Source organism: Loxodonta africana, chromosome 6 (assembly GCF_030014295.1).
Source record: "Loxodonta africana isolate mLoxAfr1 chromosome 6, mLoxAfr1.hap2, whole genome shotgun sequence".
NCBI lineage: Eukaryota > Metazoa > Chordata > Mammalia > Proboscidea > Elephantidae > Loxodonta > Loxodonta africana.
In genome coordinates this window covers 129,918,264-129,932,606 of record NC_087347.1, presented here as the reverse complement: position 1 = coordinate 129,932,606, position 14,343 = coordinate 129,918,264, and the positions used below count along the sequence as shown (strand labels likewise).

Below are 14,343 nucleotides of genomic sequence, written 5' to 3'. Positions count from 1 at the left end.
CCCATCAGCATCTGATCTCAAATCTACATTACACTACAAAAAGATAAATAACCCAATTAAAAAATGGGCAAACGATATGAACAGGCACTTAACTAAAGAAGGCATTCAGGTAGCTAACAAATACATGAGGAAATGCTCAAGATTATTAGCCATTAGAGAAAGGCAAATCAAAACTACAATGAGATTCCATCTCACTTCAACAAGGCTGGCGTTAATCCAAAAAACACAAAATAATGTTGGAGAGGTTGTGGAGAGACTGGAACACTTATACACTGGTGGGAATGTCAAATGGTATAATCACTTTGGAAATCGATTTGGCGCTTCCTTAAAAAACTAGAAATAGAACTACCATACGATCCTGCAATCCCACTCCTTGGAATATATCCTAGAAAAATAAGAGCCTTTACACAAACAGATATATGCACACCCATGTTCACTGCAGCACCATTTACAATAGCAAAAAAGCTGCCCATCAATGGATGAATGGATAAATTATGGTATATTCACACAATGCAATATTATGCATTGATAAAGAACAATGATGAATCCGTGAAACATTTCATAGCATGGAGGAATCTGGAAGGCATTATGCTGAAATTAGTCAGCTGCAAAAGGACAAATTTTGTATAAGACCACTATTACAAGAACTGGAGAATTAGTTTAAACAGAGTAGAAAATATTCTTTGATGGTTATGAGGGCGGGAAGTAGTAGTTTTCACTAATTAGACAATAGATAAGAACTATTTGAACTATTTTAGGTGAAGGAAAAGACAACACACAATACAGGAGAGGTTAGCACAACTGGAATAAACCAAAAGCAAAGAAGTTTCCTGAATAAACTGAACGATTTGAAGGCCAGTGTAGCAGGGGCAGAGGCTTGGGGACCATGGTTTCATGGGATATCTAAGTCAACTGGCATAATAAAATCTATTAAGAAAACATTCTGCATCTTACTCTGGAGAGTGACGTCTGGGGCCTTAAATGCTAGTGAGCGGCATCTAAGATGCATCAATTGGTCTCAACCCACCTGGAGCAAAGAAGAATGAAGAATACCAAAGACACAAGGTAATTATGAGCCCAAGAGGCACAAAGGGCCACATAAAGCAGAGACTACATTAGCCTGAGACCAGAAGAACTGTCTTGACAGGGAACACAACAGAGAACCCCTGAGGAAGCAGGAGAGCAGTGGGATGCAGACCCCAAATTCTCGTAAAAAAAGACCAGACTTAATGGTCTGACTGAGACTAGAATGGCCCCAGAGGTCATGGTCCCCAGACCTCCTGTTAGCCCGAGACAAAAACAATTCCCAAAGTCAACTCTTCAGACAGGGATTGGACTGGACTATGGGATAGACAATGACAATGGTGAAGAATGAGCTTTGTGGATCAAGTAGACACATGAAACTATGTTGGCATCTCCTGTCTGAAGTGGAGATGAGAGGGTAGACAGGGTTGGAAACTGGCCGAATGGACACAAAAAGAGAGAGTAGAGAGCAGTGTGCTGTCTCATTACGGGGAGAGCAATTAGAAGTATATAGCAAGGAGTTCATAAATTTTTGTATGAGAGTCCGACTTGATTCGTAAACCTTCACTTAAAGCACGATAAAAATTAAAAAAGAATCTAGAAAGAGTGCTGTCTCCCTGACCTCTCGAATCAACACTAATACGACACAAAAGTGTTGAACAGACACAAACCCAGAAGGACAAAGAGAAGAGGAAAAGTCACAGCAGACAAGAGAAGTAACATTTCTGGAGCTGAAAAGCAGGTGCAAGCTGGCCAGGTGACTGAGCTACAGACAGAAAGCAGAAGCCTGGGCTGGCAGGAGGGAAAGCCAACACAAAACAAGCTGATTTTCTAGGCAGAACACAGAAGGCTTATGGAGTTATTCACCAGCTGCCCTGGAAGGTGGTTGGCAAGGCGGGATTGCAGACAGAAGGACTGGTCTGAGGAGCTGTCAGACCCCAATCCCAGCAGCGAACAGCAGCCTGCCTCCCACCTGGCAGAAAACTGGAGGCTTACTTCCTAGTTCTGAATACAAAGGCTCTGACCGCTGGAACATCAGGAAGAACTGAGGGCAAAGGTGAGACTGAAAGTGAAGGACCAAGGGGAAGTACTTTCTGAGCACTAAGACCCCTCAGCCCCCATCTCCCTTTCAGCAATCCACACTAGGGGCCAGGAGACTGGAAGATTCCTCTCTGGAGAAACTGTCCAGCCCACAAGAGATCTGCAGACACTGGCATTTGGCAATCTCTTGACAATCATTCTACAGTGAGGCCCAACAGTCAACAAGCCCACTAAGCTATAGAATAAGTCCAATCAGCTTTCCAGTGACTGACTCTTGAACAAGAAAATATGGCCAAGGATTACCAAAAATCTAAAGGACTCTAAAAACAGAGGTAAAAACAATCAAAACAAAATAACTTGAAGAAAACAGAAAGTGTAGACAATAAAAGCTTCAAAAACTCTTAATAGCCACTATTACAGTTATCAATAAAGAACTCTTGCAAGCTGTTAGGCTGGGCTGTCTAGAGAAGTATGCAGTTGTCAAGGCTTACAAGTCCCAAGTCCATGGGTCAGTGTCAGGCTGGAGGCTTTTGCTGAATTACATAGTTGCAGGGGATGATGAACCCAAGATCCACAGACCGGATGGCAGGCTGCTGGCTCACAGCCGTGAAGGCTGACGAATCCAAGATCGCCAGGTAAGAAGGCAGGCTGCTGGCCCAAGTCTCAGGAGTTCAGATCCGAACAAGCCGAATGCGGGATGCAGAGCAGAGCTAAAGCCATGAAGCTTTGCCAGAAAATCCACATTTATTAGATACATGCCACATCCCCAAGGAAACTCCCTTCAACTGAGTGGCTACTCAGAGCAGATCCCATCATGGAGATGAATTGTATTATATCAGACTTCATTATGGTAGTCATCACATTTTATCAAATCTCATCGTGGAAGTGATCACACCATCATACGACTGCAAAACTACATCATAATTGCCAAACCACTGGGAATCATGGCCCAGCCAACCTGACACATAGCCTTAATGATCACAGTTCGTCCCTTGTCAACTTGGCACCTGTACACATCTCCTTAAACCATACATAATCTATGAATAAAGGTAATTATAAAGTCATACTTCCGCCTAATATGATACAACACAAATTCAACCAACAGCTTTATTTAAATATAATTCACACATGAAAAATTTGCACATATTTGAAGTATACAATTTGATAAATTTTGATTTCCATATACATCCATTAAACCATCACCTCCACCAAGATAGTGAGAATATCTGTCATTGCCAAAAGTTCCCTTCTACCACTTTGCAATCCTTCTATCCTGCCTCCCTCCCCTGCTCCTCTCATTCCCAGGAAACTGTGAACCCAATACCATCTTATATTTTTTAAGTGAGAAAAACAAAAATATTTGATGCATACATTTAAGCAGAAATACTCATAACAATTACAGTCCTCGTTTCCACATCTGGTCATGTGGCCATACCTGGTATTTAGAACTACCTTCGTCTACCACCTGGTTCCATATTCCCTTTGCCCTCAGCAAGCACCTCTGCTGGTCTTGGTTTTTTGCCTGGTGGGGTGGCCATTAGTACGCATTTCTGAAGGGTCTGGGCCATTAGTACTCATGTGGGAATTGAGCTGTTATAGTTTTCCCTTCACTTTAACCACAGTGCATGGTAGTACTAAAAGACACCGTATGGGATCTTCTGCATTCCAGACATACTCTATTTTGTCCCTATTATGTACTATCAATCCTATTTCTTCTTGGTAATCAGGATCAATCACACCAGCCAGTATGGTTACTCCCTTCTCTGCCTGTTAATCCGGGGCATCAGGAGCCCAAATCAGCCAGGTAGCATTCCTGACTTGTAGTCCAATGGAGTGAGCGATGTGCCTCCAGGTGGGAACATTCCTCCATTTGGAACTAAGACCTCTAGAGATGCAAAGCATAGCATCACAGGGGCATGAAGCAAAAATCTTGAGAGTAGGTCACCAGAGGTAATAGTGAGTGGTGTCACTCCCATTTCCACCCCTTGATTCCTGGACCCGTGAATCCTGGCTATGGGAGAAACAGCACTATATACTGGATGCTGGTTTAGAGTATATACAACCTCCTGGAGAACACTGCCCCAACCCCGCAAGGTACTGCCACCTAGCTGACACCTTAGTTGTGTCTTCAGAAGACCATTCCATCAAGTCAGCTGCTTCAGGATGATGGGGAACATGGTAAGGCCAGTGAATTCCATGAAAATGGGCCCAATGCCACACTTCATTTCCTATAAAGTGAGTCCCTTGATCCAAGGAGATGCTGTGTGGGATACCATAATGGTGGATAAGGCCTTCTGTAAGGCCATGGACGGTAGCTTTGGCAGAAGCATTGCATGCAGGGAAGATAAATCCATATCCAGAGTAAGTGTTTATTTCATTAAGAACAAAACTCAACCCTTTCCAGAAAAGAAACAGTCTGATGTAATCAACTTGCCATCAGGTTGCTGGCTGACACATTGAGGGATGGTGCCCTATCAGGGACTCAGTGTTGGTCCCTGCTGCTGGCAGACTGGACACTCAACAGTGGCTGTAGCCAAGTCAGCCTCGGTGACCAGAAGTCCGTGTTGCTGAGCCCAAGCATAACCTCCATCCCTACCACCACAGCTACTTTGTTCATGAGCCCATTGGGCAATGATGGCAGTATCTGCAGAAGGAGCATAACTGATTTCCACAGAACGCTTGACTGTTAAAATCCTCCTCTGCTGAGGTTACCCTTTGATGATCATTCACAAGAGATACAAATACCTTCACTTCTTTGGCCCATTCTGAGGGATCTATCCATGTACCTCTTCCCAAATTTCCTAATCATGTTCCTTCCAAGTCTCTGACCAGCCAGCCAAACCACTGACCAAAGCCCATGAATCAGTATACAGTCACACATATGGCCACTTCTCCTTCCAAGCTAAGTGAACATCCAGGTGCACTGCTCAAAGTTCTGCCCATTGGGAGGATTTCCTTTCACCACTGTCCTTTAGGGAGGTCCCAGAAAGGGGCTGTAGTGTTGCCGCTGTCCACTTACAAGCAGAGCCTGTACATCACACAGAACCACCTGTAAACCAGGCACAAGTTTTCTCTTCTTCGGTCAACTGATCATAAGCAACTCCCCATGAGGCCATAGGTGCAGACTGAGAGATGGAAGGTAATGTGACAGGAGTGGAGACCATGGGCATTTGGGCCACTTTCTCATGCAACATACTTCTTCATGTCCTGCTCGGGCCAGGACTTGTATATACCACTTTCATTTAATGATGCTGCGCAGGTCTGACTTTATGATTCTAGGGGTCAAACAACACCCAGTGCGTGAGGGCAGTTCAGGCCACATGGAGTCTCGGTGGCCCATGGTTGAGCGTTAGTCCCCACCAAGGCCCAGTAACAAGCCAAAAGCCGTTTCTCAAAAAGAGAACAGTTATCTGCAGAGGGTGGCAGGGCTTTGCTCCAAAAGCCCAAGGGTCTGTGCTGTGATTCACCAACAGGGGCCTGCCAAAGACTCCAAAGAGCATCTCTATCTGCCACTGACACTTCAAGCACCATTGGATCAGCCGGATCATATGGCCCAAGTGGTAGAGCCTCTTGTATAGCAACCTGAACCTGTTGCAGAGTCTTCTCTTATCCTAGGCCCCACTCAAAACTAGCAGCTTTTCAAGTCACTTGATAAACAGGCCTGAGATTAAAAAAAAAAAAAACAACAAACAACTCACTCCCATCAGTCGATTCCATCTCATGGTAACCCTATAGGACAGAGGAGAACTACCTCATGGTTTCCAAGGAACAACTGGTGGATTCAAACTGCTGACCTTTTGGTTTGCAGCAGTAGCTCTTAACCACTACGCCACCAGGGTTTCCAAAATCCAGAGTCCCATCAGGTGTTGCGCCTCTTTTTTAGATGTGGGAAGGGCCAGATACAATAACTTATTCTTAACTATAGAAGGAATATCTTGACATGTTCCACACCACTGTACCTCTAGAAATTTCAATGAGGTGGAAGGTGCCTGAATTTTTGTCAGATTAATTTCCTACCTCTAGCATGTAAATGTTTTACCGATAAGTCCAGAGTTACTGATACTTCTTCCTTACAAGGTCCAATAAGCACAATGTCATCAACGTAATGGACCAGTGTGATGTGACATCTTGTGGAAGGGAAAGGGATCAAGGTCCCAGTGGACTAAACTATGACACAGGACTGGAGAGCTGATGTAGCCCTGAGATAGAACACTGAAGGTGTATTGTTGACCTTGCCAGCTAAAGGCAAACTGCTTCTGGTGGTCCTTCAAAACAGGTATGGAGAAAAAGGCATTAGCCAGATCAATAGCTGCATACCAGGTAACAGGAGATGTATTAACTTGCTCAAGCCATGAAACTACATCTGAAACAGCAGCTGCAATTGGGGTCACCAACTCGTTAAGTTTTCAATAATCCACTGTCATTCTCCAAGGTCCATCTGTTTTTTGCACAGGCCAAATAGGCAAGTTGAATGGGGATTTGGTGGGAATCACCACACCGCATCCTTCAAGTCCTTGATGGTGGCAGTAATCTCTCCAATCCCTCCAGGAATGCAGTATTGGTTTTGGTTTACTATTCTCCTAGGCAGACCCAGTACCCAGTGCCGTCGACAGGGGCAGTTCTAATGGCTTCCACTTGGCTTTTCCGACATAATAGCCCTTACTCCACTTGTCAGGGATCCAATGTCAGGGTTCCACCAGCTGCTGGGTATATCTATTCTAATTATGCATTCCAGAACTGGGGAAATCAACTACAGCATGGGTACAGAGACTGACTGGACCTACTGTGAGATGGACATAATTTAAAACTCCATTAATAACCTTACTTCTATATGCCCCCACTCTGACTGGTGGGCCACAATGATGTTTTGGGTCTCCTGGAATTAGTGTCAGTTCAGGGCTAGTATCCAGTAATCCCTGGAGTCTGATTATTTCCTTTTGCCCAAGGAACAGTCACTCTAGTATAAGGCCACAGATCCCATTGGAGAAGGCTGGGAGAAAGATGAACAGTATAAATTTCTGACAGTGTAGTAGGTTCTTCCTCAAGGGAACCTGGCCTTCCCTTCATTCAAGGGGTTGTGTGTCTGTAAACTCACTCAAGTCTGGAATTGATGAGGGGCTGTGACTTTCTCTTCTGGTGACTCCAGTTAGACTGCTGTTCGCTTGATCTAGAATTCATCCACTTGGAGAGACCAAGCAAATATTTAGTAGATTTCCTACCTATTTCACTCCTATGGATACCATGACTAAGTATCCAATGAGTCATAAGTCCATACAAGTCAGACTATTCTGATTACTGCTTCGACTCTGCTGTCCATTATGGTAACCATGCCCACCTTGTCTCTGTCGATTGAGTGCTGTCATTTGGCCCCTTCTACCACAGGGTCCAATCAGCCCCACTGTAGTTAGGTGTTTTAATTGGATTTACCTAAAATAGCAATCACAGCAGTCTTCAAGGATGCTGGGGCTCCCTCCACAAATTTCTTCCTCACCATTGTGGTAAAAGTGTATCCTCTGAGCACCCCATGTGTCTGTAGGTCTAACCTGATAAATCCACTCTAGTTTGCCAATATCCCTAAGACTTTGAGTACTTTCTTTTACAGTACACGAATGCAGGCGTAGTACTTCAACTTGATTTAGTGTAGGCCACCACATAATCCAAGCTTCAATGATCCAATCAAATAAGCTCTTAGATTCTTTCCCAACCTCTCGAGCTGAAACACTGAATGAAGAATCTGTGCTTGGTGGACCCATATCAATAAACTCAGACTGACCCACCTTTATGTTCTTTGTACCATTACCCCACACCCTTAAAAACCATTCCCACACATATTTCCCAGGTTTCTGTTTGTACATATTAGAAAAATCAGGTAGTTCTTTTGGAATATAGCATACCTCCTCCTGGTCACACTTTGTACTTCACCTCGTGGGGCTTACGGGGACCTTGTCTAGTTACAGGTCTAGAAGCCAAAACTGGTGGTGGGGATGTGTTTTGAGAGCATTCAGCACTGTCTGGTACAGCATCTGCCTTAGGCAATGCCCCAAGAAATGACTCAGACACGGGCTCTTTAGACATAGCTGGATTAACCTCATTAGATAGGGGTGGAGTGGCTAATGGTTTTACTGGGGAGGGTAGCTTAGCAGACAAACATGGAATAATCGCTTCATTTGGGAGTGAGAAGGCTGGTTTTGTTGGCAGGAGTGAGTCAATGGAATTTAGAGGCTCAGGGTCTCCAGCTTCCTGATAATCTGTCCATATATCCCCATCCCAAGTTTCGGGATCCCACTTCTTCCCAATCAATGCCCTCACTTTAACTTCACACACTACTCGAGGCTCGGAATGAGTTGGCATTGTAATTCTGCCACTCTTAAAATAAAACGCTGGGTTTGGTTTCTGGCAATATCAGCTCTGTTACTACAAAACATAAGGCTTTATTTCAAGGCACAAGTGAAAACTGAGGTCTTTTATGTGGTGCCTGAGCTTTGACTCTGAAGCCCTGAGCTCATCTCTTTCATCACTTTGCTTAGTGAAAGCAGGACCAACCAACCAGCTTCCTTATATTTCTCATTATGACAAAATTATAGAAGAGTATCAAACATACAATCACCCAGAGCCTTGCCTTTAACCAATACCTGATCTATTGGTGGTGATGTGTGGGTGTTTCTATTGCCACCTCAGATCATGGAATAGCAGTGCCCACTTTACTACTGGAAGTAGAGTCATCAACATCTTTAAGACTAACCAGACTTGAGAACCAATTTAGAAAACTCACCCTTATAATTTTGTTTCTCTAGAACCACTCTGGGTACGAAATGTCTGTGCCTTGAGTCTCTAAAGAAGCAAAACCAGTAACGTGTATAAATATATAGATCTGTATCAAGGAAATGGCTCACGTGGTTGTACAGACTGCAACACCCAAGTTCATGGATCAGGATAGAGGCTTCTCCTGATTCACGTAGTCACGGGCTGGCGAACCCAAAATCGGCAGATCAGACATCAGGGCTCTTACTCAAGGCTGCGAAGACCGACACATCCCAAGATAAGCAGGCAAGACGGTAGATGAGCTTCTAGCTCAAGTCCCAAGAACTGGAGGTCAGACAAGCAAGAGTCAGCTGCAGGATCCAGAGTGAGCAAAAAGCCCACAAGCCCTGCCAGAAAGTCCACTTCTATTCGATGCAGGCCACAGGCCCAAGGAAACTCCCTTTCAACTGACCGGCTACTCACAGCAGATCCTACCGTGGAGGTGATCACATTAAATCAAATCTCATCATGGAAGTGATTACATCGTCATACACCGGTCAAACTACATCGTAACTGCCAAACTACTGAGAATCACGGCCCACCCAAGCTGACACACAACCTTAACAATCATACTAAGCAAAAGCAACCAGGCAATTACAAACTCAAAGAAAAACAAATATTTACAAGAAAGGAAATGAATCATAGTACAAATATGGCTGGGCCTAAACATTTATACAATCAAAATAATGTAACACTGAATACTAATCTAATCCAAAATATATGCTATTACCATACTGGGAGGATGATGGGAGAGAAAGCGGGTATGTATGAGAGCTAAATAGTCATCTTCCATAGTAGAATGTCAACAGGCTATTTCTAAAATTGATAATCAAGAAATTGCTACATTACATACTACTTAGAAATATGAAGGTAAACAGAATAAAAAGTTAGGAGTTGAAAGTGGCTGCAACTCTTGGGAACAGAAATGGTGGGTGGGAAGATATGGGCATTCTTCATAATAATCCATGTGTTATGTCTAGGAAAAATAACACACTTTCAAAATTAAAAAATAAAGTATAATTTTCAGAAATTTGAGAAGCTTAATCTTTCTGTGCCTCAGTTTTGTTATCTATAAAGTGGAAATAATATAATCACCCCAGGTGGCTAAGGTAAGGATTAAATAAAACTTATATATAGTGCATCTGGCACAGAGCCGGCTATATTCCCTCTTCCCTCTCCATCCCCAGCCCCCCAAAAAGAATTAAGTCCTGTCTTTACAGTGGACCTTGCCTTCTGGTACCACTCCAACTCCTGAAGCCCTGCATCACTGCAGGGGGAATCACACACCTCTTCCTCATTACTTGGCAGGGAACTTAGAACAGCCAAGCGTTAAGCAAAGGCATCTGTGAGAGGCTGTGAGCTGGTGAGGATGCTGGCTGGGTGTTTCCTGAGAAACTGTTTCCAGATGTGGGACGCTGGCCCACCTCGCCTTGCCTTCCTGGCCTTTGTATAACACACCTGAGTTTGTCTCTGCCCACTGTGCTCACTCGGCCTCATTCATTTGGACTAAAACTCCGGATGCCAGCTCCTGTCCACTTCTAGAGCCCAAATCGTAGACATGAGCCCTAGATCAGTTGACTCTGTAGCCCCTGTTCTCTGGGTTCAGGGTAACTAGACTTTTCTATATGCTCTAACCTCTCTGACTGGCAGCTCTTCTGCTCTGCCTGGTTCCTAGGACGAGGTCCACAGAACTAGACCTACAGATGCTGAGCAGTTCCCGAGAGGATGGAGAGAAAAACACACACTTTCCACACCCTCACATGGGGGAGACGAGCTGGTCTAGAGGTGACTCCTACTATTTAATTCTTACTTGTTCAGCCGGATGGCATACTCCTTCAGGGCAAACACATTGTCTGCAAAGACAATAATCTTGTCATTCCTCCTTTCATGAAACTTGATTAGAAACTGGCAAGCTCTGAATTTATTAGGGTTCATGGTGTACAGCAAGATTCGTTTCTTGGTTTTGATTGCCACGTACTCCCGATAAAACTCAGGAGACATTGGGCACCAGACCTGTGATAAAAGAAGAATCAGGAATCATTTTGCAATATCTCAAGACAGGAAACTTTTGAAGCCCTTTCAGTTAGCAGAATTAGATTTAAAATAAAATAGCATGTGAATTAAATCTCAGTTAAGCTATAAACATACATATACAGACGAATATGCACGTATTAGCCAAATACACTCGACAAAACGAAACCTAACATAATACACTTGATGTTTAATCAGGGCACTCGCATGTTAATCACTTCAAAGTTACCCAGGAAATTATATTAACACCATCTGCAATTGAAGGAAACCAGATTCTCAACAGAGGTGCAAACAGGTCCCCCCGTTTAGACCATTTCCTCCACATATAATTCAGCACCTCTACTGAGTACTCTGCCTCCCTCCACAGACACACTTTTTGGCTCAGGGCAAGGAGTTAGGCTCCAGGGGTCATGGGTACGAAGCCAATCATCACTGGGTCAGTCACTCATTCATCTCTGTCCTCTAAATCTCAATTATCACCAGTAAAAATCAGGCCCGACAAGCCCAGAGAGTGGTAAAGAAAAATCATTTAAAATTCAGGGATATGTCAGAATAAAAAAATATTTGCACATTTATTCAAAAATCATGAGAAAGCACCGCTGGGCGGCAGGAAGCAGTAACCCAAGACATTTCACAGAGAAGCCCCAGATTATCAAGCCAACCCTCGGCTGCTGCCTACAGCAGCTGACCAGGCGGGCCGGGAAACGGTGTCTACCTCCACTACAAGGGATGAGCTACGACACAGGTCGATGTTCCACAGGAAGTCACAGACTACATGTCATCAAAGGCCTATCAACCTATCCATCTCATTAACATTCCAGGACTACTGGAGCTCTTTCCTAAGTTTACTACCAGTCATACAAAATGAGACTTTTGTATATCCTAAAAATCATCTCAAATTCTAGTGAGAGGCAGAACATCACATAGCAGTTCTGGAACCAACCAGTCTGCCTGCTGTGAATCCCAGCCCAGTCACTTAGGAGTGGTGTGGTGTGACGTTCACCAAAGACCAGCCGTCCCTCTGCCCCAGAGGCTTCCTTCCCTGACCATCCCATATAAAATCTCACTGCCTGATGGAAAAATTGGGAATCAACAAAGGTGCTGGTTGGACAACATGATGAACATAAGTTAATGTCACTGAACTGAACACGTAAAGAAGATTAAAATGGCAAATGTTTTGTTACGTATATATTTACAACAATAAAAAAAGAGGAGGACAAAAAGGCTCACTCTCAATTTACCCTGAAGATGCACCTCCAACAATAAAAAAAATAACACACATAAAAGGTTATTCATTGCAGCCTTGTTCATCACTGCAAGATGTGGGAAACTGAAATGCCTGTGCATAGGAGAGACGCTAAATGAACTATGGTATGTCCACACAATGGAGTACTCGGAAGCTTTAAAAGAGAAGACAAAGACCTCTATGCAATGATACATAGTGACTCCCAAGATATGCTGTTAAGGTAAAACAGCAAAGTGGAAAAGAGTATCTGAAGTATGCTACCTTTTGTGTAAGAAAGAAGGGGAAATAAAATGCGTGTGTGCGTGTGAGTCCAGACAAACACCTGGCTGCTCACTTGTGCAAAAAGAAACATAGGAAGAATAAACAAACAACAACGAAAAGAAGTGTGGCTGCAGGGAGCGGCTGAGAAGGGCCGACAGTATGGGAAGGTGAAAAAGGGGTGGGGAAGAGAGATACTCCTCTAAGTATAATTTTGTATGGTTTCACACACTCAAATGACGATAAATAACATCAACAAGGATAGAGGTAAGACCAAAGTGGAATAAAAAGAAACAATCCTGACTAAACATCAAAGGACTATCATAACCACACATAAGGAAGGGGAAGAAAAGAAGTAAACCAAATAACTTTTGAACACACTTTGAACTATATACCCTCAGACCAAAAAACAAACAGAACTGTAAACAAACATTGACTTCTAGCTGGTAGGTATGTTTTTCATAGTGGCATGCGTTAAAATTCTAAAATTCCTATATGTATATTCTGGGGTTGAGCAAGTAAGTAAATTTATTGTGAATAATGGAAGCCAAGTTTCTGTCAGAGAAGGGAATTACAAACATGGACAGGTTAGAATGAAATCTGTGGTGTTGGATTATATGTTGAAAGGTTAGTAGTTTGAATCCATACACAGGCACCTGGGAAGAAAGGCCTGGCACTCTATTTCCAAAAAATAAGTCACTGAAAACCCTATAAAGCACAGTTCTATTCTGACACACATGGCGTAGCCATGAGTCAGTCAACTTGATGGCAACTGATCAACACTGAGCAAATAAGTGAATATGCTGTGAATAATGGAAAGAAATTACAAATATGGAAAGGTTAGAATGAAACCTGCAGTACTGAATTATATTGGAGCTATCACCACAAACTTATGGTTGCAAGATGTATAAACAAACAGATACAGGTGTATAGGTGTGTGTGTGCGCACATGCGCACACCCAGGTGCATCAAAAGGTTGATGATTCAAGTCCACCCAAGGCACCTGCAAAGAAAGACCTGGCAATTTACTTCTAAAAAATCATCCATTGAAAACCCTATGGAGCACAATTCTACTCTGACAAACACAGGGTCATGAGTTACAATGAACTCTATGGCAACTGGTTTTTAACTGGCCTGTGTGCGTACATGTACCTGTATATGCACACACGCATTTCCTAGCCGAGTTAGCCTAGCAAGGACATCACAGTAACAATGACCACCCCTAGCACACAAACCATGGTTTTTAAATTCCATTCTCTACTGAAAGAAACCAGGGCTCCTTGGAAAAACGACAGAATCCAAGGCTGGGACAAGGAAAGCACAAGACAAGCACAGAACATACTGCTGTGCCAGGGAGCAAGAAAATGTTCAAAGACTGACAGAGACATATTGAAAAGACAGAGGAAACGATCCGTGCATAAATTTCTAAATGAGAAACTAAGTCACACTGTAAACTTTCATTGAAAGCACACGCACAAAAAAAAAGACATAGGAGCTGGTTGGAAGGAGCTCACGCTAGTCAAATACAAGACAAACTGAGTATTCCAAAAATAACAACAGTAATCTTTCTGATGGTCTCTTTGAAGTCTCTGAGAGTTTTTTATAGATGCAGCAACCCTTTTTCACAAGAAAATGTTTAAAATTCTACATTTCACTGACATAAAACACAAATGGCCCATGGCTGCTGTTGTTATGTACCATCGAGTTGGTTCCAAGTCATGGTAACCCAATGTATCTATGCGTAGGAGAACAAAACGGTGCCCGTTCCTACACCATCCTCACAATAGTTGCTATATTTCAGCCCACTGCTGTAGCCACTGTGTCAATCCATCTCTCTGAGGGTCTTCCTCTTTTTTTGCTGACCCTGTACTTTGCCAAGCACGATGTCCTTCTCCAGCGTCTGGTCCCTCCCGATAACATGTCCAAAGTACATGAGACCCGGT

General features: G+C 43.4%; 1 protein-coding gene across 4 annotated transcripts in view; it reads right to left on the bottom strand.

The window, feature by feature from the left end:
* Positions 1–14,343, bottom strand: part of ERCC3 (ERCC excision repair 3, TFIIH core complex helicase subunit) — a 54,203-nt gene that overhangs the window by 13,414 nt on the left and 26,446 nt on the right. For 3 of the 4 annotated variants that reach the window (XM_003416710.4, XM_023556090.2, XM_010596414.3), the window contains exon 10: positions 10,676–10,878. The exons of the other annotated variant lie outside the window; for it this stretch is intronic. In XM_003416710.4, coding sequence (XP_003416758.1) covers positions 10,676–10,878 — 203 coding nt within the window. The remainder of the gene's footprint in view (positions 1–10,675; positions 10,879–14,343) is intronic. 4 annotated transcript variants of the gene reach the window in all.